The 25537-nt window shown below is 31.6% G+C and overlaps 1 protein-coding gene across 1 annotated transcript; it reads left to right on the plus strand.

Moving 5' to 3' along the window:
* The first annotated feature begins 8422 nt into the window (after positions 1-8422).
* On the plus strand, positions 8423-24727 carry LOC134259236 (tenascin-X-like). The gene is made up of 12 exons (XM_062741837.1): positions 8423-8551; positions 9261-9318; positions 9568-9581; positions 11330-11387; positions 14498-14514; positions 16164-16227; positions 16316-16387; positions 21845-21864; positions 22046-22109; positions 22200-22271; positions 22439-22455; positions 24653-24727. Exons 1-12 carry the CDS (start codon positions 8489-8491, stop codon positions 24725-24727), a joined length of 594 nt encoding a protein of 197 aa, XP_062597821.1. The 5' UTR covers positions 8423-8488.
* Positions 24728-25537: the final 810 nt, after the last annotated feature.

The following is a 25537-nucleotide window of genomic DNA, read 5'->3' on the forward strand; positions in this document are numbered from 1 at the left end:
TTTTTTCTTTATAAACGAGCACAATTTTCTCACAAAACAGTGTTTATTGTTATTCATAATGTGTTTAAAATTAATCACATTCTGAAATTTTATGATTTTTCTGAAAGTGGCGAGCTGCACTTTAGTATGTAATGAAACTCACCTCTGAGTTCTTTTGAATTACACTGGGGACAAATTCTATCTTGTCTTGGTAACCCTGTCTAAGGGCTTCGACCACCCTCAAGTAACATGCAAGGAAGATTCCAGCGAACTTTTTTACCATTTTTTGACCATTTTCAGAAGTAACTAACTTTAAGAAGTATGCATGAAATATTTCGATTCGGTAAAGATAAAGGTTTAAAATGTTCCCGTAGTATGCAGATGAAGGAGGGGGGGGGGGCTCACTTTTTCCGAGGATAATCTTTGCTGCAGTTTTAAATAAATTTAAATTTTGATTTGGAAGCTCCCTCCACATTTTTTGTTTGCAGGAAAATACGCAGATTCAAGCTTTCAAAAGTAATGTACTGAACAGAAAAGTTACAGGAAGCCTCCTTTATCCCCTACCAAAAAGGATTGTATAGAGTGTGGTGCATAGGATTTTTTGTTTTGTTTTTTGTGTTTGTTTTTTTTTTTTTGTCAACTGATTTTGGAGGTCCCCCATCAATATAAATTGAAGTGGCTGTGTTGTGATTCTATGCATGAGTGCCATGAGTGCGCGGATCTAGAGGGGGTTGGGACCCCCCCCCCCCTCCTCTCCCCTGGGATTTGCAAGGTTATTAAATTTATTTACTAAAGCAAGAAAAAAAGTTACGTAGGAAACGCAGACTTCCTGGTAAACGCGAATTTGTATTAAATTGGTATGAAAAGGCTAAGGTTTGAGGTATTAGAAGTCATCGGCTACCCCCCCCCCCCCCCTCGAAATAGGTTTTGAAGTTTGGACGAGTTTACAGTTTTTTGTTTTTTTTTTGCATGTCAAGAAATATCTGGGTTGGATATAAATTATTAATAGTCGAAGCATATAGGAAGGGAAAGCAAACTGCTGATGAGAGTTCCACATTCTACCAAAAATTAGCTTTTTATACCTCTTGTCTAAATAATTTTTGTCCAGATTCCTTACCTGAGAAGGTACATGTATTTGAGAAAGTTCCCAATGTTCCCATTCCTATGATGTAGACTTCACGTTTACATGTATTTTCCTTTCAATTTCAGCGTTAAGGTTTATTTTCCTGTCAAAAGTAAAATTATCATTTCAATTTTTGAACAAGTTTCGACGTCCCCGCCTGACAAAAAAAAATCTTTGATCTGTCCCAAGATCTAATAAATGGTACAGCACAAAATACATGTGATTTTATATCTATTATTGCGCTTACAGATGGTTACAGGAGGAGAGAGAGCGAGAGAGTTCAATGAATAAAAGAGTAATTAAAAATTATCTGTATTCCACCAGGTTTCAAGTTTCCCTACCAAAGTTTTTAAAAGTATCTCCCAAATATTGCAACAGAAATTATTTTTATTTTCAAAAAAACTAGACTGTCAGACAGGGATACTGAAATCTTGAATGACTTCCTGTAATAATTATAAAACAGCCACATTCCGCAAAAATGTTCATACTTTGTGGTCGGAGTGAGACAATAAAAAATCTTCAAAAATGGAATTGGCAGAAATGTCTGTCTTCCAAGAATATTTAGGTAACGGCCATGTCAATTATTTCTGCCCCCCCCCCTTAAAAATACAAATGCCTCAATATCAGTCTAAAAGGGGGATTTTTTCCGCGTGTGTGTTAAAGAACGTACAGATGTACACATAAACTTTTGTGTTTTGGTTAAATGTTTTTAAGTCTTGAACTAAAAATTTACCGTATATCAAATTACTTGGTTTAGATTTGAGATTAGTACTAAAATAATCAGTTGTAATTGACAAATGAATTTTGCGATGCAAAACAACTGCAGACTATATAAAGAATGTTTATTAGAACTAGATAGACAGTTTTCAGTTATACCTTACGAAGCCATTATAATTATACTTTAGACCCCCCCTTCCCCGATTTCAGCCGCGCAAATACCACTCTTTTCCACTTGTGATATTTTCCCTGACCAAAATCTGATCAGCACGGACTATGTGTATCGACGCGCTAGACTGTAGGAGTAGATACAGTATGTTTATTGAGTTTTTATGGAGTTTATTTCTTTTTTGTGATGCATATTTCAATAAATGGAATTCAGGGTGTATATCACTCGACTTGTGCACATCTTCGAACCGATGCAGTGATCTTATTACCAGGTATGGGTACGTTTACAGCGTTCGACGCGTTTTCTCGACATGCATCAAAGTCTGCATAAAACCTGCAAATCAAAGACGCTGATTGTTTTGTTCCATTCAAATGATAATAATTTCAAAGTGTGTTTACGGGTTTTAGTACTTTTTATTTCATGTTTATTCTGCATAAATTGGCGCAGTGTAAAAATGCGTACTCGTGCAACTAAATCTTTCTTTCAAACTTGCATTTTCTTTCTTTTTTTTTTTATTACATTTGATTCAAATCTATAATTATTCAAAAATATTATTATTATGTTGTGTGGTTTTGAAATGTCTTGATCAACCCATGTGTTTTCAAATGTTTTACCATCGGAGATGTGCACAAGTCGATAGCCAAGCCAAAAAATCATTAAAGTGTAACGAGGGCATTCGGGTATATACATCGTTACAATAAGACAAGGTATCTGAAAGAAATATGGCGGAATACGGCTATAGTTGGTATGAAACAAAGTCGTACATAGATGAAAAAGTTGCGTTTTTAAGAATTCATGTCAGCTTTAACAGCTGAATTTACTGTTATATTGCACTATTTTGTAATATTAATGGAGTTGATGTTTTCATGTAATAATTTACTTTGAATTGTTTAAATCGATAAAACTTTAATGTCACCTGAGTATATACCTCACACAAAGACCTCCGATTAAAACTGTTATCGAAGTTTTGTTTTGAAGCATAGGAAAACCCATTGGATTGCCATAAATAAAAAGACAGCCTAATTAAGGATTAACCAAAGAGAACGTTCGTTTTTATGTCAGGTTAGAAAAAAAAAGAACATCAATTATTTTTGAATGTGTGAATTGATGATAAACCAATCTTTGCATCCTGTAGTCTAATTAAATACAGTGACATCATCACAAACTCCCCTAGAGGCTCTCGTGTAACCATGTATACTAAATCCAAAACATATAATTAAATTCAATCAAATTCAGTGACAGTAGCTACCACAATTACATGTACACATTTGGACACTCAAATTTTTCCTACAATAATTAAAATAACCAATATTTTCTTGTTTGTTTTATCGCTTGTAATTTATTCAAATAAAGCGGGAAAACCTATATTTTTCCACATGTACACATTTGGACACTCCAAATTTTCCTATAAGAATTAAAGACCCATATTTTCTTGTTGGTTTTATCGGTCGTAATTTAATCAAAAAAAAAAAAAAAAAAAAAAAATCGGGAAAACCTACATGTACATTTTTCCTGAATTCTATTATTTTACCTAAAGAAAAGACATGTACTTAATGTCAACAAATTTCTTAAATAAATATTTTTTTAAAAATAAGCATAATTTTTAATACTAATAAAAATATGTAGATACTATTTTCCTTGCATGCATATAAAGTCAGAGACAGAATACTAAGATTTATATTAAAGAAAAATGCTTCAGTAATTCGTTTAATGAAATCTGTTCTTTTAATGAACTTGGAAAATCCGTCGAACTCAATTATGTAATTCATCAAACCTGCAAGGTAAGCAAATGATGAATCCAGTCTAGTTCATAGGACATTTTACTATTTGCATATGAAATAATATATAAATACCTGGAAGCTTCCAAGTTCAAACTTAATGTTTTGGAATAACCACTGAAAGGTAACTTTTATATTATTTAAAACTGTCAAGATATTATCTATCCTCTACATAAAATCTATCGAAATCTGCTGTACATAATACTAGTAGTACAGTGTATATGCATAGGTATTTGTTTTAAACTAAATTTCTGTTTATGTAAATTTTCAATTTTAAAGTTACAGCCTAGATACTCCATAGAGCTTTCATGGTGTAAATTTTGAATTCAAGAGGTGGCAGTAAATGCAAAATTTACAATATGAAATTTTATAGTATTTTACTGCCACACAGTAAATTTTAATTTTACAATATGAAATTTTATAATATTTTACTGCCACACAGTAAATTTTAATTTTACAATATGAAATTTTATAGTATTTTACTGCCACACAGTAAATGTTACAACATGAAATTTTATATTACTTTACAACATGACATGGCCTTCTAGAAATATACATCTTTGATAATCTACATGATTCTGTCGCCTTTTGAATTCTTTTTTCAGAAAAGAGGAGATATTTATTCATATAAAGTTACAAAAACATTTTATCCTTCATAAAAACCTCTGGAAACGTTAAGTTATTACAAATGTATTTCTCTTTTGAAAGGGAGTTGAGGATAAAAAAGGATAACATTTCCCAGTTATCTTTACATGTGCGTATGCATGTAAAAAGTGGGTAAATAAAACATTTCTTTGAAAGAGAAATACTGTTACTTTCATTTATCATAAATATAAATCATAAGTAGAAACATTATATCTCATTATATCTCATTTTAAAATTACTGAAAAATTACCAAATATCGATCATTGTGAGGGTTTGCCAAACAAATCATTAAATTGGATGACATAAATGTCTGTTATAGCATCCAATTAGTTTTTACTTTATATGGCTCCTGAGTGAAAATAAAGGTTTTTCCAATTTTTTATTTAATTATTTGTCAGATATTTTGTTTTTATGGGTTTCTGAAAACACAGGGGCTTGTAACATACTATATATGATTTTACGTAATCAATATATATACGAAAATTGTCTTTTTGACAAGTTTTTGTATACATGTACATGTATCTAGTGATTACGTGAGAAAAGTAGTAGCCAAATCATCAAAATTTGTGCAAAGATTCTCCTTAAGTTGTAAAATAAAGTAGTACAAATTCTTCCGCTATTTGTTCAACACATAGGGTCCAAGGTGGGAATGACCGGTCGGCAGGGGTTGATTAACCCTTACTGATACCTAATCCCAGGTGTAGATTATCCAAGGGTCCTTGTTTTACAGACTGTTTTTAGTTGTAGATTTTTTGATATTATTAACCTTTCGTCATCTTCACACATTGTACTCAAAATTCAATGGTGATTTTGAAATTTTGATGGGTGTATTATATATTTACTTTATGCAAAACTACATGTAAATACTACTTTCTTGAGCCTTAATAATTTTGATTTTACTTAATTTGTATCTAATTGAATTCTATGTAGACAGACTTTAAAATTTTAATATGATTGTGGAAATTCAGATGCAACATTGTGCATAGTTCATAACATATAAAAAAGAATTAACCTATAAAGATAATGAAATGATTAATTCCCTGAAAAGATTAATTTTAACTTTTTTTTTCTAGTGAATAAAAGATGAACCATAACTAAAGAGGTTTGAAAACAAATCAGTTTTCTTGAAACTTATGTTTCGAAAATCCTGACGATTGAGGAAGCATGTGTATAAATTTCCATTTCAGTTCTTTGATATGTTACACATTAATATGTGAAATCAGGAATAACATGGCTTTCCTCAACCATTCTGTAAATAGATTAATTTACAGGATGTTTACTTACGGAACTCCATATACGTGTTTATCCTGAATAAACTAGGAAATACATGTGTATATTGAAAATTTTAGATTAAACGCTTTTTTACCGAAAAAACAGAAAAAAACAGAATGACTATAAGACAGTATGTTTTAAAATATTCCCGAGTGAAGTCTCGTTTAAAATCACCATTTAGTATGTTTTATAGTCAATACTATGACCTTATCTGTAATTCTACTATGATTATTGCCGAGATCAAAGAAATAAATCGGAAATTATTCTCCAATAAATCGCGAACGTCATCAGAAACACGTATCAAACCTGCTCAATTGTGATGAATATTTGATTATAGAATGAATACTTGTTAAGACCACATCGACGTGTCGTCTTTCAACGTCTAAACACTGCATAAATGCATACTTAAAAATCAGCTAATGAATGTAGGTTTTTATTGCTAAGCGGGGCTGTTCCATGGACCTCCTTTCACCATATTTGAACTCCTTGAATTTAGTGATAAAGCAATAAAATAGAAAACTGCTTTTGTCATTGTACATTAAAAAAAATAATAAATTCATAACACAATAATAAAAAGTTTTTTTTTAATGCAGCGAAAGCTCAAATTATCTGCCTTCCTTACGTAGGTAAACTGGTGTTAAATGGAACAGCGTGATCGTTTCTCTATAGGGTCAGCCTTATTATATAGAACTCAAGAAGAATAGAAATAAGAAGAACTCAAGAAGAAATAGAAATAGTCCTTATTGTCGTGAATGATGTAGGATAACCTCCTCGGTCTCGAAATGTTGTTTGAAATATAACGCCTCGGCTTTTATCTTTCAAACATTTCTCGACCTCGGAGGTTATCAATATTCACGAAAACGCGGACTGTATTTCTTAAATTCTATCCATCAATAAGTCAAATGCTCACTGACGTTTTTCATACTACTTGCTAGGCCATTATTTACACACTGAACTGTCGAAGGAATTTTCTGTTATTTCTCGATAACTGGAGCACACGGCTGTGACCGGTCGGCAGGGGATGCTCTCTCCTCCATGGCACCTGATCCCACCTGATCCTCCCTGATCCCACCTCTGATGTTTTGGAGGTCCTTGTTTGCTCTGCTCCAAATTTGTATTGTTCAAAGGACTTTTGAGCTTGAATACTGTTCGTTATCTCTATATGTTTTATTTTTTATCAATACGACTTTTAAAATCAGCACTTGTTAATGTTCAGAACAAATATCGGTCTTTTAAAGCTAAGCAATGTTTGAAAAAGGAGTCTTAAGCATTCATTTAATATAGTAGTATGTAAAATTTTGAATCATAGTATTTTCGTTTTTGGAAATCGATGTTTGCCCGGAAAATAATATTGATACCAAGGAAAGAACTTCTCGAGGAAAAGCCTATCATCACTCACGAAAAATGAATCAATTTATGAATATTATATGTTCTACAAGGTTTTGAACTCTACTTAATTTACATGTATCTGGATTAAGTTTCAAGCATGTGTTCATATTTTTTAAAACGTACTTTTTAAAAATTATCTCATAAATTTTCAATACGTGTCAAATAAATTGAAAAATTCAGTAAATATAAGTATGACTGAAAACAGAAAATACCAGTAAATCAGTATTTCTAAACCAGAACTGACATTTCAAGTATTTCCTAAAAGAATGGGTGGACTTAACTGCCCAGAAAAAATGCTGCAAAAATCAAGATGTATTTGTGAAACAGCGATCACTCTGTATGAAAGCTTATATGAAAGCCCCAGCACTATTCAAAAGTTATGACCAAAGGTACTTTTTTACAAAAGTAGGTCAATTTCCACACAAACACACGGACCAAAAAATATAATATGCCTCCAGTTTTGCAGTACAGGGGCTTATACCATCGTCTTCAACCTTCCTCAAATAATTTACTTTCTCCATGAATGAGTCTACTCTGCTCTGTTTTTTGCAAAGATCAAAACAAAATGTTTGTTGTAAATGAGCATTTATTGTAATGCCAAACAAATTAACCAAATATGTACAAAAGTTACTTATGACCATATTTGAATATATCCTTTATAAGGATATTAATATACATAAGTAAAAAATACCAATATGACTAGAAGAATTTGCAAAAAAGATGGGAGAACAAACACGCCAAATTCTAAAAAGGATGTGAAACATACGAAAAATAAGTATACAATATTGTTACATTGTTAACATATCAGATCAGAGAACAACTTTAATGTAAATATATGTGTACTATATATACATAACAAAATAATTGTTATGATATATTATTTTGACATTATTAACACATATCAATTGAAAAAACAATTTATACGATACAATAACTCCACTGTAAGCGTACATTATTTAATCAAATACAATTGAGTATATATTGAGTGGTTGCAGGGGAGGTGGTGGGTCAAAAATTATTTCCTTCAGAAAGCATGGTCTGGATAAACAAGATCAAGTTACAAATATAATATAGTAGCAAGAATTCATTGCGGCATTGAAAATTCCGGAAAAATTCTCTTATAACAATACACTAACAGAGATGGTATAAATTAATTTATGCTGCACATAAATACAATTATGTCTTCAACCTTCCTCAAATAATTTACTTTCTCCATGATAACTAACAAGTTATCTATTACTTCAGTGAACAGATTTGTACCAATTTGAAATGGAATTCAGAAGTAAAGAAGAACATCATTATTTGTTTTACTTTATGCATACTTTTTGTGGTCTAAACAGACATTTTTACAGTTTTATAGAAAATAATCCCCATCAGATTCGTCAGATCTTCGCTTCTCAGTACTAGGGAGAGAAGATGATAAATCTTATCCTTCTGTTATCCCTTGTATCCAGCGTTACTTCACAGTTGTGCTATCCAGTAAGTAACAACCATTTTTATTATTATCTTGTGAAACATGCAGTCAACATGGTTCACATCCGATTAATTCTTATTAGCTTCTTATTATTCTCCTTTAACTTTTTTTTTTTTAGAATAAAAATCCCATTCAAGAAATGTATTTAATTGGGATTTTTATTTCTGATAATATTTTTGATACATTGAGTATATCACTGTCAACTTTGTACTTTATGGTACAATAATTGAAAAAGATGAGGAAATTAGTTTGGACAAAATGTTGATTTAAGCCTAGGAAGCTAGTAGTTATTTAGGGAACAAATCATGCTTTAATAACTGCTTGTAGAAACAATACTGAGTTTTCCTAGTAACACTACCTGTTTCCCTCTGTCGAACTTATTCTATTCCGTTTACAATATTTTGTCCCATTTGAAACAAAAATAGACAGAAGAATTCTCGATGTTTTAGAAGCATAACTTTTTTAAATTTTGCAATCCTTTGCTAATACATATTTATTATAGACTACCTCCTTTAAAAAGCATTTCAAAAAGTTTTATCAAATGGTTTTTATTTTTGACATTTTTTGAATATCTTTTAAAAGATGTACCATCTAGAAACTCAAATATACAGGCAAAGTAATTTAATTACTCTTGCATATACAAGATATCAATGGAGATCAATTATATTTTTAGTTCGTTTAGTTAATATTTCGTTATTTTTCATACATTTGTAGTTTGTGCAGCAAGACTGTCCTTTAGGACAACGTTGTGAACAAGGAATATGTCAGCGTGGTACGTAAAACAAAGTTCTTTTAAAATACTGCAAAAAATAAAGAAGCCTTACCTCCCCCCACTTTTATCTGCTAGAACTATTACAGACTGTTACAAGTAAGGATCACCTCCTTACTCCTGGCTTTTAAAGCAAGCGCTCTAACCACTGTACTAAGGACGACTTACATTTAGACCAAGGAAGCTAGAGTTGATTTAAAATGATCATTCCAGGTATTTATCTAATATTCTTATCTTTTTTTTAAATTTTAGATATGTGCTACACGGTAAAGTGATACGCAATAGCGTAATCAATTCTTATATATCAGCTTTGCTTAACCTTTGGTACCATGGAGGCACAGGAATCATGAAAAATCTATTTATGTCAGATATTGTATTATGTACTAAAATGAATACGAAGTCAGACAGTCCATTCTGTAAAAGTTTTTTTTTACTTTGCATTACTTGCTATAGCATGTCGTTAAAGAGAGTTATTGATGAGAAAAGGGAAATAATCCTACCATTGCATGTATACCATGAAAGAAACACACTTGTACAAAACATTTGTACTTTATTCAGTTTCATCTTTTCCTTTCTTGATTTGAGGTAAACACAAAATTGCATTGAAACAGTATATGATGAGTGTAGAGCAAATATAGAACTCTAAACAAAAGGTAAGATCAATTGTCATGTACGTATATCTAAAGTAAGCATGCTCTGTCGACCAGATAGATTCGCCAATCGCCATGCGCTTTGTCACGATCGGTCAAACTAGGAAAACTACAGTAAATTTAACACAAATAATGTCATAAAAATTATACCAAAACTTCTTCAAATGTCTTTAAGGAGATGGGGGGGGGGATTCAACAAATTAGCCATCAGATATAACCTCATTTGTAGACATGATATCTTAAGCTGTAAACTCTCATTTACCAAAGAAAAATTTCATACATTTTATATTAGTTTTGAAATTTGATCATCTTTATATATCTTCACATGAAGATCTTTTTCTTTAGAAGGAGATCAATATACTATGTAGTCTAAAAATGTCCACAACCCCCTAGCCTCCTTAAATATATGTCTACAGCTAAATTACTTTTAAAGGTAAGTGTTTTGAGACCTATAGGCCTTTTCTTAGCTGTTAAAACTTATAAATGAAAAGAGATATGGTTTTAATACTGCGCATGTACATTACCTATAGATTGATCTACATTTTAAAAAATTTAAAATAACTACATTGGTCTGACATTTTGAAAGACAAAAGATAGGGCTTTCATTTTAAACATGTATATTAGGCATTTACATAACCCATGAAAAGGTATTTCTAAATATACCATGTTTTTTGACCCCGTGACCTTTAACTTTTGATGCAGAAGAGATAGGGCTTTCTTATTTGACGTGTACATTACCTGTGACATGATGTTTCCGAGCATGTTATCATTTTTGACGTCATGATCTTGACTTCATATTTGATCTAATTTCAATAAAAAATTATTTTGGTGATTTCTTTTGAATTTCGCATATAATTAGTTATTCATATTTGGCACAATATGCTAAAAGTAAAGGCATCCCATCAACTAAGATACCGAAAGAGGTGGATGGCATACTAGAGTAATTCTTTAAAATTGCTTGTTCTCATCTGCATAAAAAGCAACTCCATAACTGTTTATTTAAGTAAATCTGCAATCAAGTTAGTCAGTAGAGACGAGTATTGTAAATTAATTTTTATAATAATTTTTGGGTAAAGGGTTGTTAAGAAATAAAAATTTAGATACTGATACCACTGAATTTTAAAACATTTATTAAAACAGTTAATTTAAAAAAAAAAATGAAAGGCTTATAATATAACTTATTTGATTATTTGCCTTTTTGATGTTGTTTTTACATGTTGACACACCATTCCTGAAAACAAATGCTATTACTTTGTCATTTATATTTCTCCTGATCAATGAATTTCTTTTTACCTTCAAACTGACAATTGCAGACAATGTTATTCTTAATTTTTTTTTTAACTGAATAAGATTTAACTTTTCAGGATCTAGATTGTCCTATTTATCCTTCAGAGCGTTGTGAAAATGGAAGATGTGTTCCAGGTAAAATATTTGCTTTATATTGACAAACTGAAAGAAAAATAAGAATTCAAAATCCTACATTAACATAACTATGCATTCAACCCAGTTAGTTTTGTCTGTAATTGATTTGAAGATAAGTACAATTGATTTGAAGATAAAGGGTATGGAGATAACGAACAGTATTCAATATCAAAGTTCATAAAACACTACAAAATAGAAACAGAGTAAACACGGACCTCCAAAACATTAGAGGTGGGATCAGGTGCCATGGAGGAGTGAGCATCCCCTGCCGACCGGTCACACCAGCCGTGTGCTCCCTTTCATGATCTGGAAATAATGGAAAAATCCGTAGAAAAATCAGTGTATAAATAATTGACTACCAGTAAGAATGAAAAACGTCAGTCAGCATTGACTCAATGATAAATTGTATTTGCTGACAATGTCATTGTATCGACCACAGAACTTACGAAAATGATGACTTTAAACGAAATTGATGATATTCTTGTTTCATCAACCTGTTTGTCAATAATTTACCTCGTTTTAGAAATTGTTCATACGTAGAGCACGCTCTTGCATATCGAATAAACTAAGATATATAAACTCCGTTTGCAGGTGTTGAATGCTGCATAAGTAAGGAAAGTTGTCGATAGAAAAGTTAAAGTCATCACATTAATCACAGAGCTTGGTTTTTTAGATTACCATTAACGTCTTTTTCAAGTAAAATATCCAAATGTGAAAATATTAAACAGATGTGTCAGACTCTGTGGTATCTATGAAAGCAAACTATCCTATTAGTATTCATCACCTGGACAAGTATTAAACGTGCATGGACACAGATTTGAAGTTAATATTTTCTGCATAATATCACGACTCATTTATTTAAATAACATTTCACACAAAATATATTAAAAAATTTATTTCATCTTAAAGTTTTTGAAACATCAAATTTTAGGATGGGTTTGATGGACACATCCTTGCACTCTCACGAATTTTACTTTTATTCTTAATTCTCAGGAAAAGTGGCAATCTTGCTGTGTATTAATGAAAAATATTAAAACTTTAATCCAGAAAAATAAAAATATTCAGAGTAGAAATGTTAGAAAGCAAACCCCCCTCACAAGCATTCAGTGCTAAGTGTTGTGTACAGAGTTCAGCAAATTGATCACATCCGTGAAACGTACACAGTTTTTGTAAACAGGGCACGGACTCTGTTATTGTTGATGTTTACGATTCACCGGGACCGTTCAATTGTAAAAGTCTGCTCACCACAACTGCACGGACTGACAATATACTGTGTATATGTTTTGCTTTCATACATTTCTACTCTGCATTTTCTTGATTAAAGTTTTTATATTTTTCATCTATACACAACAAGATTGCCACTTTTCCTAAGTATTACGAATACAATTAAAATTTGTGAAAGTGCAAGTATGTGTCAATCAAACCCGTCTAAAATTTGAAGTTTTAATAACTTTAAGATGGAAAAAGATTTTTGATGTATTTTTGTGTGAAATGCTTTTAAAATATATAAGTCGTAATATTACACAGAAAATATGAAATTCAAATCTATGTCCATGCACCTTTAATGATTTCTTTCTTTCTTTTTATAACCTAGCATTTCTTGCTATGTGGGTTCAGGGTTGTTACCTCCTTTCCAGGTGTTCAAATAGTTTTGGAAGAAATACATGGATATACCGGTATATGTCAAAAATAAATTAATATTTCATTTTAAGTTGTTTTATTATTACTATCTAAATTTACTTTCATGCACACATATATCTATAATTATAACTTTATTGAACTAAATTGACGACGGATTTTTCCGTTATTCCCCAATTATGACAGGGAGTACACGGCAAATGTGACCGGTCAGCATGAGATGCTCACTCCTCCATGGCATATGATCCCATGATATGATTCTGATGTTTTAGAGGTCCGTGTTTGCCCTGCTCCCATTTTGTATCGTTCTATGGACTTTGATATTAAATACTGTTCGTTATCTCCATATCCTTCACTTTACGAAACCGTCGGTCACGCGAATTTTCACAGTAAAACACATTTGCTGAAAATAGGACCATGCGACTTTTTGTGCAAACGAGAAGTAACTCTTTCTTTTGGTCGTTATCGAAGCTCTGCTATATTTACGAAAACTTTGATAGATTGTAAAATTTTGAAAGAGACAGACAAGGAGGAATATTTTCCTTTTGAAATTGTACCTGTATTTCATCATTATTATTTTTTTTTTACAATGAACTCAACTCATTGCTGCTGTGACGTAGATTTTTACAAAATTCGGCTGGTGAGATTTGTTGTTTGATATTAGGAAAGATCTAAAATCATGGAATTTTTCAATAATCATTTATTTTTAATGATATTTTCTATTTCTATATCTAGTCGATATCTAATAATTTTACGATCGAATGTACGCCAAACAAGCTGTACAAATAATACTCATGGACATCCTGTGTATAAAGTTTGCGTTTAGGAATAAGCGTTCTCCATGGACTGCACGAACGTCAATGCCTCGGGTACCACGCATGTAAAATTAAGTCCCCACCCTCATTACCTGAGAAAACCGTACGGTTAAAAATCTCGGCCTTTAGTTTTTCTATCCTTTAACAACATAGTTTGTTTTCTCTGTACGACTGATATTACTCTTATAGATTTTTCTTAACCCCCCCCCCCCCCCACTCGGAAAAAAAATGAAAGATTTATTACTTTCATTATTATACACTTGCTATCATACTACATCTATATATACATATATATCAGAGGATAGCCTAGCACAAAAGAAAAAAATGAATGAAAAATCGAATATTTTGTCTTTGTTTTTATCTATACCTTTTTTTCTTCTGCAGATTATCCAATAAAAAAAATCACCTGTGATCTGAAATAAGCCAGTGTCATTCATTTTATAAAAAATTTTATTTACATGTTGTTTTTTTTTTCGCTCGATCGAAATCATTTGAGAAAACATACTGGTACTATTTGCATTGATAAAACTAGATATAAAGGTATTGACAAATGATATCTTTATTTTTTTTATTATATTCTTATGATAATCCGACTATTTAGTATGTGTGGATCATCTTGAGAATGTCTTGAATTATATTACGGCTTTTCATTTGTAGAAACTCTTGAATGTGGGGTAAGAATTATTTTCGTACTTAGAAACTTTCAGATAAATATACACATTTCTTAAAATATCTTTCGTAACAGTTATTTACTTCTTTATATGACTGCATGTGCAATGGCGCAGAAATTATATATTAGATAAAGATCAATTAATACAAACATATTAGTTTTGTAAAAATAGAGTTTTTATATATTGAAATAATTTAATTCTGGTTGTAACGCTGTATTTGATTGGATAAAAAAATTACTTTATATCGTAAAAATGGGTTGCCTACGTCGCAATGACTTGCGTCAAAAACGTATCAATCCGCCTGACGTTACCTTCAAATTTTGTACAAATTGAAGTCATTTTGTTAGTCCACAGGAGTCTGAAGTTTTAATCGTCAAAAAAAAAAAAAAAAAAAATCCGGAAAAAAATTTTCCTACCCTTAACTAAAAAAACCCCAGGATGGCAACGTGTTTTGGGGGACCCACCTAAAACAAATAGATCTGGGCTTGGTCGGAAAAATCTCGCAACTAATTTAGTATCCGGAGTGTTTGTCCTATTTATTCAAGTTAAGAAATCAAATCTGCTTGACGACTACGGGCTGTTCATGGCCTGTTTTCCAGTTTGACAGCTCATCCTGGACTCCATGCCACTAAACCGGAAGTGAACTCCGAGGTGAATATATGACGTAATTGAAGAAAAGAACCAAAAAATGCATGTAAAACTTCATGTACAATTTTATGTTACCATACGTGATCAATAAAAAGATATATATTTTCAAACAAAGTAATGCTTTATAAGGGCGCTTAATCTATCCTTTTGGCTCTTTGTCGACATGGCTTTTCAGTGATTTAAATTTGGCGCTTGTAAAAACTGAATAATCTGTCCTTGGAACACATCGTCGTACAAGTAAGAAAAAGAATAAATAACTTTTTAAAGTTCTCTTAAATATATTTAAAATAACTGAATAAAATTACGTTGAACAATTATTTATTTTATTTCATTTGAACAAGTTTTCATAAACGTCAAATATACACTGCGAGATTCTCTTCCGGTTTAGTGGCATGGAGTCCAGGATGAGCTGTCAAAGTGGAAAAGGGGCTAGGAACGGCCCGTAGTCGTCAAGCAGATTGAATTTTTCACATTAAATGAATAACAAAAACGCTCCGGAAACTGAATTAGTCGCGAGATTTTTCTGGCCAAGCCCAGATCTATTTGTTTAGGTGGGTCCCCCCAAAACACGTTGCCATCCTGGGGTTTTTTTAGTTAAGGGTAGGAAAAAAATTTTCCGGATTTTTTTTTTTTGGACGATAAAAACTTCAGACTCCTGTGGTTAGTCTAAGAACAATCATTTTTTTTTCTTACATCAAATGAATGAAAATTAAATTGTAAGCAATGAATTTAATAGCTACCCATTCTATATGGTATAAACTGGGTTGGAACAGTTGACGCTTTTTTATAAACCGCTTCGCGGTTTATAAAGCGTAAACTGCCCGAACTCAGTTTATACCGTATAAAATGGGTAGCTATTAAATTCATTTCTTAAATAAAATCAAACGAGAAACGAATGAATGTCGTCTAAAACATACACCTGTAAAGTGAGTCGATACAAGGGAAACAAACATTGTAACATTATAATTAAATATGAAAGTATAATTAGTCTATTTTCCTTACAGGGGAGTTGCATGTATTTTCCAGGAAGCATTTGCGAAAATGGTCAATGTGTATGGCCACCTTCAGGTAAGCGTTGCTTGTACAATTGACTTGGAACAATGGCGTACAATGCTACTTATGTAAGTTTCTAATAATAATATTTTTATTCAATTAGCAAGATGTGATGGAGGAGGTAACCTCCCTTGTTCTTCTGGGTACGTCTGTAGAAACGGGATTTGCAGAAGAGGTCAGTATTTCAGTTAGAATGTTAACAATACAAAATAGGAGCAAAGCAAACACGGACCTCTAAAATTCAGAGGTGGGATCAGGTGCAATGGAGGAGTGAGCATCCCCTGACCACCGGTCACACCCGCCGTGTGCTTTTTGTCATGATTGAGAAATAATGGGAAAATCCCTCGTCAATTCAGAAATGATTTCGCACCTATTCATGCCCGTATCAAAACGTTTTATCTTTGGGACGGGTTTGGGAGGTGGGGTCGGGGTTCAGAAAAGCTTCTTATCTCGAAAATCCTTTATTTGTGAGGTCCCTTTTCTAAAGTTCACCTAAACTGAACGCTCAAGTGAGCTGTTTTCATCAAATAATCCTGTCGTATGTATATCTGTCCGTCTCTATCTGTAAACTTTTTACATTTTCGACTTATTCTCAAAAACCACTGAGTAAATTTTAATCAATTGCGACAATACATCTTTAGATACAAGAATTCAAATTTGTTCAAATAAAGGGCCATGTTGATTTCAAAGAGCGATCATAAAGTGAAAGTAACATTTTTAAAAATGTCCTTCCCAAAAAACCTAGAGTAAGAAAAATGGCACTTTTGTTAAATGTCCAAAACTTTTTTACACCCCGGGGTTTATAAAGGTTTGGTAGATAAGTGGTTCTATCTTTTAACAACAGAGTTTGTTTTTTTTCTGCATGACTGATATTAGTCTAATAGATTTTCCTTACCCCCCCCCCTCGAAAAAAATGAAAGATTTATTACGGTGTACTATTATTATACACTTGCTACCATACTACATTTAAAAACACACACACACACCCTCCCTCACACACACACACACACCCTCACACACACACACACATATACATACATATATATATATATATATATATATATATATATATATATATATATATATATATATATATATATATATATATATATATATATATATATATATATATATATAGTTTCAAAACAAAATGAAGAATCGGTACAATTTTTGGTATATTTAAAAGTAAAAATCCAAAAATATCACAAAACATTTACTGCAAGCGCTTTCGCCATGTTCGGCTTTTCAGGCAGTTATACATATGTCAGGTAGGTTACCTGGTAACGTCAAAAGCATAAAGTTCATTGTGACGTCATAATAGATGTAGGTAGCGTTAAGTTGGCGTAATCGTTAATGTACAAATCTTGCACTAACTTTCACACATTATACAAATGAAATTTCAAAATATTAAATATATATAGTATCATTTGCGATTAAGTTTGGGTTTAAAGAGGTTGATAAAATAGTCTTCTTTTGCCAAACGTAAATTTTCGTTTTCATTTGGAAGTTTATAAAAAGGGAAAATCTTAAATATTCCTTTGCCACATTTTGCGAAATGTTCACAACACGGTGTATTACGCACACTAGGGTCTTTAATTTGTTGTTTGTGCACACGAACCCAGGCATTTAGTTTTCCCGTTTGTCCAATATAATATTCTTTACACGTCGGACAGATGGCACAGTAGATGACGTTTTCCGATTTACAGTTCATAGATGAGTTGGTTCGAATTTCCATTCCTGATTTAAGTTGGATTTTATTCCCCTCTTCTAAATATGTACACGTTCCGCATCTCGGATCTCCGCATTTTTTAATGGTTGGAATTTCCTCCTGTGTAGTAAAACGGGCCTTGGTCAATAGTTTTTTTTAAGATTTTGTGCTTGTTGTCGACTGTTTATGATATCATTTGGTTGAACTAAACTTTTCATGTTTTCCGATTGTTCTAAAATGGGATAAAATCTTTTAGCGTCCATAAGGATGTTTCTGTTCCTTGGGTTATGGGTAACTACAAAGGCTATGACAGTAGTGGTGATTGACCATAACCCAAGATGGACAGATGCTCAGAGAAAAATCAAAGAAAAGTTCTGGATGCACAGATTGAAGTCATTCCGCCCTAATGGTATTAACAAACTGAATGACTTCACCAGAATGAACGTAAACTAGACCCAATTCCTGATGATACTAAACAAGATTATTCTCTCAATTTAGTGTAAACTCTACAGTTAATTTGCGTCACCAACTCTCGAACAACTCTCATAACTATGTATTGCTTACACCTTTGTTAATTATTTTTCCCGGTAATAAGTCCTTAAATATTTCAAAATTTATAATTGATCATAATTCATATGTTTAAATATCCCTGCTATATTATTTTTCTTCGATTATTCTTTATTAAGTAAAGTTACGCCATTTTGAGAGAATGAAACAATGTACGATTTACTGATTGTCGTAATTAATTAGCATAATTAATTCGTTCAATTATGTAAATCGCACTTCACCCGAGTATACCCGATAGACCGGACGCATTTCATAGCGGTCCGGATTTCTTTCTTTATTAGTGTTCTTAAAAATTTCCAATTCACCATGTAATTAAGTATGTAAATATCTAGTGCTTAGTAGTTTAGTAGTAGTGCTAGTTGTTTTTGTTTCTCTTTTTCCTTTGTTCTTATGACTTTTTAACTTTTTTTCTTTGTCCTGAGGAAGGGACAGGGCGTCCCGAAAATTTGACAATTTTTATTGTTCGTGTCGTTGGTCATTTTTAGTGCTTTATATATATATATATCAACGAAGAGGTGAAACTTTATATTACTAACAACTGGAAAAGATATCTGGACGACTGTTTTATTGTTTGGAAATACAGTAAGTACGAATTGTCTACCTTTAAAACATTACTGAATGAACTTAATCCTGATATAAGATTTACAGCGGAGGAAAGTACAGATAGAATTCCATTTCTGGACATCATGGTAATTAAGGAAAACGATGTCATTTTGACAGATATCTATTACAAGCCAACAGACACGCATCAGTATCTTCATTTTAATTCGTGCCATCCACGGCATACAAAACGAGCCATCCCTTATAATTTAGCAAGGAGAATATGCACCATCGTAAATAAGGAAACAACCAAAATACAAAGACTACAAGAACTGAAAGAGTATCTACGGAAACAAAGTTATCCCGAAAAAATTATTGATAATGCTATTAAAAAAGCCATGGATTTAGACAGAGAGGACCTCCTCAACCCTGTGCAACAAAACAAGACGGATTCCAGGATCTTGCCTTTAGTAACGACCCATAATCCCCAGAATACAAACGTTGCACCGATTGTTTACCAACTCAACGACGTTTTGAAAACCGACGAAACTATGTCTAAAATATTTAAAAATCGGAAATTCATAAACAGTAGGAGGCAGCCGAAGAACCTCAGACGAATTCTCACAAAGTCCTCTTTTAAAGAAACGACAGAATTTCATGTGACCAAGTGCCAGGATCCGCGTTGTGGTACCTGCCCATACATACGACAAGGACAAAGTTTCAACTTTAACGGGAAACAGTTTACTGTTAATAATAACATGTCATGTCAAACTAGAAATGTTATATACGTTATAACATGTTCCGGTTGCGGGGAACTATATATCGGCGAGACGGGAAGTGCCTTACGGGAAAGGATCAGAGTACACAAACAACAAATAAACGTACCGCAATATCGCAAACTCAAAGTCAGTGAACACTTAGACGTGTGCGGAAATAGAACTTTTACTGTCTTTCCATTTTATAAACTGCACAACTCTAACACAATTGAAAGACGTGATAAAGAAAGACATTTTATAAGGACTTTCAAACCTAAATTAAATAGTTTAATGTAAAAGATTCGTTTCTTTACATGTAAATTATGTTACTGAGTCACATTTATTGCTTTGTTATTGTATGCTTTGTTGATGCATTGTTCTGTGAAAGTACGGGAAAAATATGACGTCAATCAAAGACTTGTTGACGTTAAGTTATTATGACGTCATAATAGACGTTACCATGAGTATTGTAAAACATCATGAAGAAGAAATGAAAGCGCTTATGTTTTACTCGTTCTCTGTGTTTTTATTTATTTAAAATAATTTTCATATTTATCACCGACCACTGTGATTTTACTTGGATTTATATATATATATATATATATATATATATATATATATATATATATATATATATATATATATATATATATATATATATATATATATATGATAGCCTAGCAGCAATGAATAAAATTATTGTAAATCCTAATGGAATACTTTTGTGATTGTTTTCATCTATACCATTTTTTTCTTTAGATAATACAATAAACAATCATATATATTAAATGATAGCCTAGCAGCAATCCTTAAATCCTAATGGAATACTTTTGTGATTGCATTTTTTTCAGATAATACAATAAACCATCTGTAATCCTTATTAAGCCAGTACCATTCATTTCTTACTCAGGTGACCTATTGCTATCCGTTTTCGTCCATCGTCGTGCGGCAGTGTGCGTCGTGTGTTAACATTTTAACATTTTCAGCTCCTCCTCTGCAACCCCTCAACCAATTTCAACCAAATTTAGCATGAAGCATATACGTGTGAAGGGGAACGAAATTTGTGAATTTCATCGTCCCTGCCCCCTGTGGCCTGATGGGTGGGGCACAAACTACTAAAATTAATGCAGTCTTTAAAAATCCTCTTCTTTACTCCTGAACATCAAGCAGTCATACTGTTCGCATGAATGTAATAAGCATTGAGTCCTCCACCAAAATTGTGAAATTCATGGCCCCAGGGTCAGGGGTTTTAGTGTTAGGGCGGGGCTTTATAGATTATATAGTGAAAATTAGGGATGTGCGATTTTATCGGTATACCGGTATATCGCGATTTTTTGTTGTGTGATACGTATCGTGATACGGAAACCTGAATACCGTTATTTAGGTACATATTATAAAGTCCAGAAACTGTTCATTTATTTGTTCAATCTTTCAAATTACAATTATAGAAAGTCTAAAAATGTTGAACATCCAAACATGATTAATTCTATGTACATAAAAATTTCAAAAAAGTGAAATTTTGTTTTTTTAGCACATTTTTAAGAAAAATATTTACAATTCATTAAAAATCATTGTAAAAATTGCTTGTAAAAATATCATGATATTATCGTGATATTTAGGGGGGAAAATCGTGATATATCGCGATACGAAATTTTTGGCGATACCCATCCCTAGTGAAAATGCATTATTTCTTTGAAAATCTTCTCTGCTTCTATGTGTTAAATAAACTAATCAAGTACGTAGTTATGTTGAGCAAGGCTGCCTCTTCAAAAATTGTGTGAAGAGGTCCGTAATAAAAGAAAATGCAGTTTGTGTTTATTTAATGAATTCACGATGTGTAAGGTTATAAGACTGCTAATAATATTAGATTTTATAATATATTATCAAGTAAAACATACTTTTTGCAAAAAAAAAAAAAAAAAAAAAAAAAAAAAAAAAATTCAAAGAAAACCTTTGCAATTTTTTTTTAACAAATCTAACATTAAAATGCACGTTTTAAAGAAATTAACTGTGCTGAATATTTTTTCAGAAGAGATACAAATGTAACATTTATATTTTACAGATTCTATTCCATGCAGATCTGTAAGTATATATACAATGTAGTTGTTGTCTTTTTAAATGTAAACAAAGGAGAAACAATGCCTTCTAAAACATTCAAAATAATTGCGTTTCTAGAATTAGAGGGGTTACAAGGAAAACACACATTATCACATTATAGAATCTTTTTAAATGATAAAATATATCAACCCTATTTTTCTTGCAGAGGGATTGCAGAAATTACCCAGGAAGCATTTGCGAAAATGGTCGATGTGTGTGGCCACCTTCAGGTAAGCAGTGATTGAACATCTGACTTGGAACAATGGTGCACAAATTTACTTGTATAAGTTTCTTATACTAATATTTTTTCATAAAACTAGCACTATGTTATGGAAGAGATTACCTCCCTTGTTCTTCTGGGTACGTCTGTACAAACGGATTTTGCGAAAGAGGTCGGTATATTATTTTATGTTATTATAGCAATATATTCATGATGTGTAAAGATATATAATAACTAATAATAATAGCTATAGTGTTGTATACTATCGAGGTAAATATTTTATGCTAACATATATTAAAGAAAAATTTCTTAAAATATTCGCTTTTTATGTTTTTACAGATCGAGAATGCACATCTGTAAGTACTACAAAGATAAATTACTGAATATCAAATATCTGTCTATACCCCATTCATAAGACATGATTTGCATACGTCAGTATATTTTACTCATATGTAAATTTACTCACATGTGCAATTTTTGCCGTATGAACTGATTTGCTTACATGCAAATTCTGCACAGTTGAGTAAATTTACACCTGGTCAGGATATGGTGCAAATTATCTTTTGCATACATTTTGTCGCAAATTATTAGTTCATGTGTCTAAATTTTGTCACATTTGTAGCAAAATTACTTATGTATGTATTTGTTTTGTTTATTGCATAAATCTTCATTTTGAGTGTTGTTTCGATTGTGTATGCATTGTTGTGTGTATAATATCAGTCTGTAAACATTGCGGCTAGAAAGCAAAACTTTAAAATAAAAATGGATTTTTTATGGTCTTCCTGTACTTCAACGACAGCTGAAAGTAAATTGAGTTTTGATAAGGGTAGTGCTTTTAAGTCTTTAAAGAATACGCCGGGTTGTACTAGCATAGCACTTTTCGCAAATGACCTTTTCAACTCTGAAATCAATATCTCCAGTCTCCTCTGAGATGAATTTGAATTTGCAAAAACGCTCGCATCTTGCATATTTTCTGGCAAACCTATGGTTTTTTTTCAATCCTTATTTCACAGATCCTACTCATTAACAATTATTATATGAACTAATAAGCTAGCAGCTACCAGGGATGGGGCCCTGGCTAAGCTCCATTACAGAATTCTTCTAAAGAAAATTTATTTTGAAAAAAAAGACATAAAGATCATACATTTTTAGACTTATAAATTCTGTATAATTATGAGAAAATTGAGTGGTATTTTACAATGTTATATTAGTTTGCAATATATTTCTACAATGTAATAATTTTAAATATTATATCTAGAAGGAAGGTAAGTCTTTCACCATCTCAGAGTCTCTTTTTTCAAGAGATTTTTAAAAAATAAAAAGTATTTTGTACCTCCCATAGAGGTAAACGTATGTTTATGCCTCTAAATTATAAAGATATAGTTGTGCTCGCGCAAACATGTGCCCTGCAGGATCAATGAATAGTCCCCTCGCTATTTAAGTAGTCGTCATGGAAATGCTCCGGAGCTGTGATAGGAATAGGCACATCTATCGCCCGGACCCATTACAGATTAGCTCTTGATGACTTTCTTCTACCTTTTTCTGTTTTTAAACCAAGGCAAGCTACTGACATATTAATTGATGTTACAGAAATTTCAACAACCCCTTTGAAAGTAAGCATTCTTAAGTATCCTCCTTGGCACCTGATCCCACCATGAATTTTTAGGGGATTCGTGTTTATTTCCTATTCACATATTTGTTTAGTTTGAATTTTTTTTGATCGATCACCCAATTGATTCTCCTGGAAAAAACACATTATATTCAAGCAGATACTTCATAATGACCTCGCAAATTTGATGTTCTGTAAATTTCCAGACACCAAAAAGATTTTTAAAAATTAAATTTAAAAGAATTTATAAGTCTTAATATTTTTCATTAATACACAACAAGATTGCCACATTTACTAATTATTTAGAATAAAAGTAAAATTTCTTAGAGTGCAAGGATGTGTCAATCAAACCCAAACAAAAAAATTGAAGTTTCAATAACTTTAAGATGCAATAAAATTTTTAATATATTTTGTATGAAATGCTATTAAAACATATAAGTCGTAATTTTTGATAGCAAATGTAAATCATTTCCTGATAAAAAAGGAAATCAAGACAAAATACTGTATAACCACCACAAAAATCAAAAAGTAACAAAATGGGTATATAATTAGTCGTGAAATAATTATTACATTTTTTTTTTTTGGTAAATGTTTGTGATACATATGCATGTATACGTTACTAATAAAAACTGTTTCGCCTCCTTCAATATTGATATTTCTGGTGAATAACAAACCATATTCAACACCAAAGATTCCATAATTGTATATCTTTTCAAAGAGAGTACATGTTAAAATGACATTGTGCCTAAAGCCGACACCTTAATATAAGTACATGTATTGTACAAATGTATAATATTATTCTTTTTGAAATTAAATTACAACACCCATTCCCATTCCTGAAATGGAGATAAACCATCCTTATTCATGATAAATACGAGATTTATGTTATCTTCATGCATGATACTTCTTTATCATGTATAATTTACTTTTGGTTTCGTTTTCAGGATTCGGATTGCCCAGATTCCCATAGGGCAGAGTGCGTAAATGGAAAATGTCAACTATTTACAAGTATGTCATAATTTTAAATGGGATATAAACTTTATAATGTCATTTTACACTAACTGTAAGAAAAACATAATTTGTGTGAGAGAGAGAGAGAGAGAGAGAGAGAGAGAGAGAGAGAGAGAGAGAGAAGGAGGGTGTGAGGATATGTTTGTTTGTAAGTGTTGGAGAGTACACCATGCATTTTTTTTTACCAAAAACATTTTTTACTATAAATCTTAATTTCTGTTAAAAGATATATTTTAAATACTCACCTGCAATTGTGGAAAGCCAGGGTATTTTTTTTTAAATTTTGTTAATTTATGTTTTGCATCGAACGATATCATTAAGTAAAACGGTACCAAAAACAAAATAATAAAATTCATTACTGTAAAGTTGCTGTATTATTCAAGTTACAAGAAATACATCAATTATTTTTGCTTAAGAGCATCATATTTTTTTTCATCAGATCTATTATCTAAATGTTATATGATTTTGTTTCACAGGTTGCAGATCAGTAAGTATATACAATATAGCCGTCGTCTTTGTCTTATAGCATAGCACAAGTTTACTTTTAATCACAAAACTAACCTTCTAATCTGAGACTGTAAGATTCTCTTTTTCTTTGTTTTGTGGTATCTTTTAACACATACATGCATATGACAAACTTGGGTATACGTTCTGAATGTTTATTATTAAACTTTTAAAGGTGCATAGACACAGATTTGAAGTTAATATTTATAGATTGTAATAGCATTTTACATGAATTAATATATTGTAATAGCATTTCACATGAAAATATATTAAAAATCTTAGTTTATCTAAATGTTATGGAAACTTCAAATTTT

The sequence above is a fragment of the Saccostrea cucullata genome, unplaced genomic scaffold (genome assembly GCF_032062105.1).
Source record: "Saccostrea cucullata isolate Sc308-1 unplaced genomic scaffold, CSIRO_AGI_Scuc_v1 ctg1352, whole genome shotgun sequence".
Lineage (NCBI taxonomy): Eukaryota > Metazoa > Mollusca > Bivalvia > Ostreida > Ostreidae > Saccostrea > Saccostrea cuccullata.

What these genes read in the sequence shown, in the direction of transcription:
- LOC134259236 (XM_062741837.1), top strand. Translation starts at nt 8,489, where the DNA reads ATGATAAATCTTATCCTTCTGTTATCCCTTGTATCCAGCGTTACTTCA. An exon ending in ATTCTATTCCATGCAGATCT is followed by an intron (nt 21,865 to 22,045) that starts GTAAGTATATAT and finishes TTTTTCTTGCAG; the next exon opens with AGGGATTGCAGAAATTACCC. An exon ending in ATGTGTGTGGCCACCTTCAG is followed by an intron (nt 22,110 to 22,199) that starts GTAAGCAGTGAT and finishes TCATAAAACTAG; the next exon opens with CACTATGTTATGGAAGAGAT.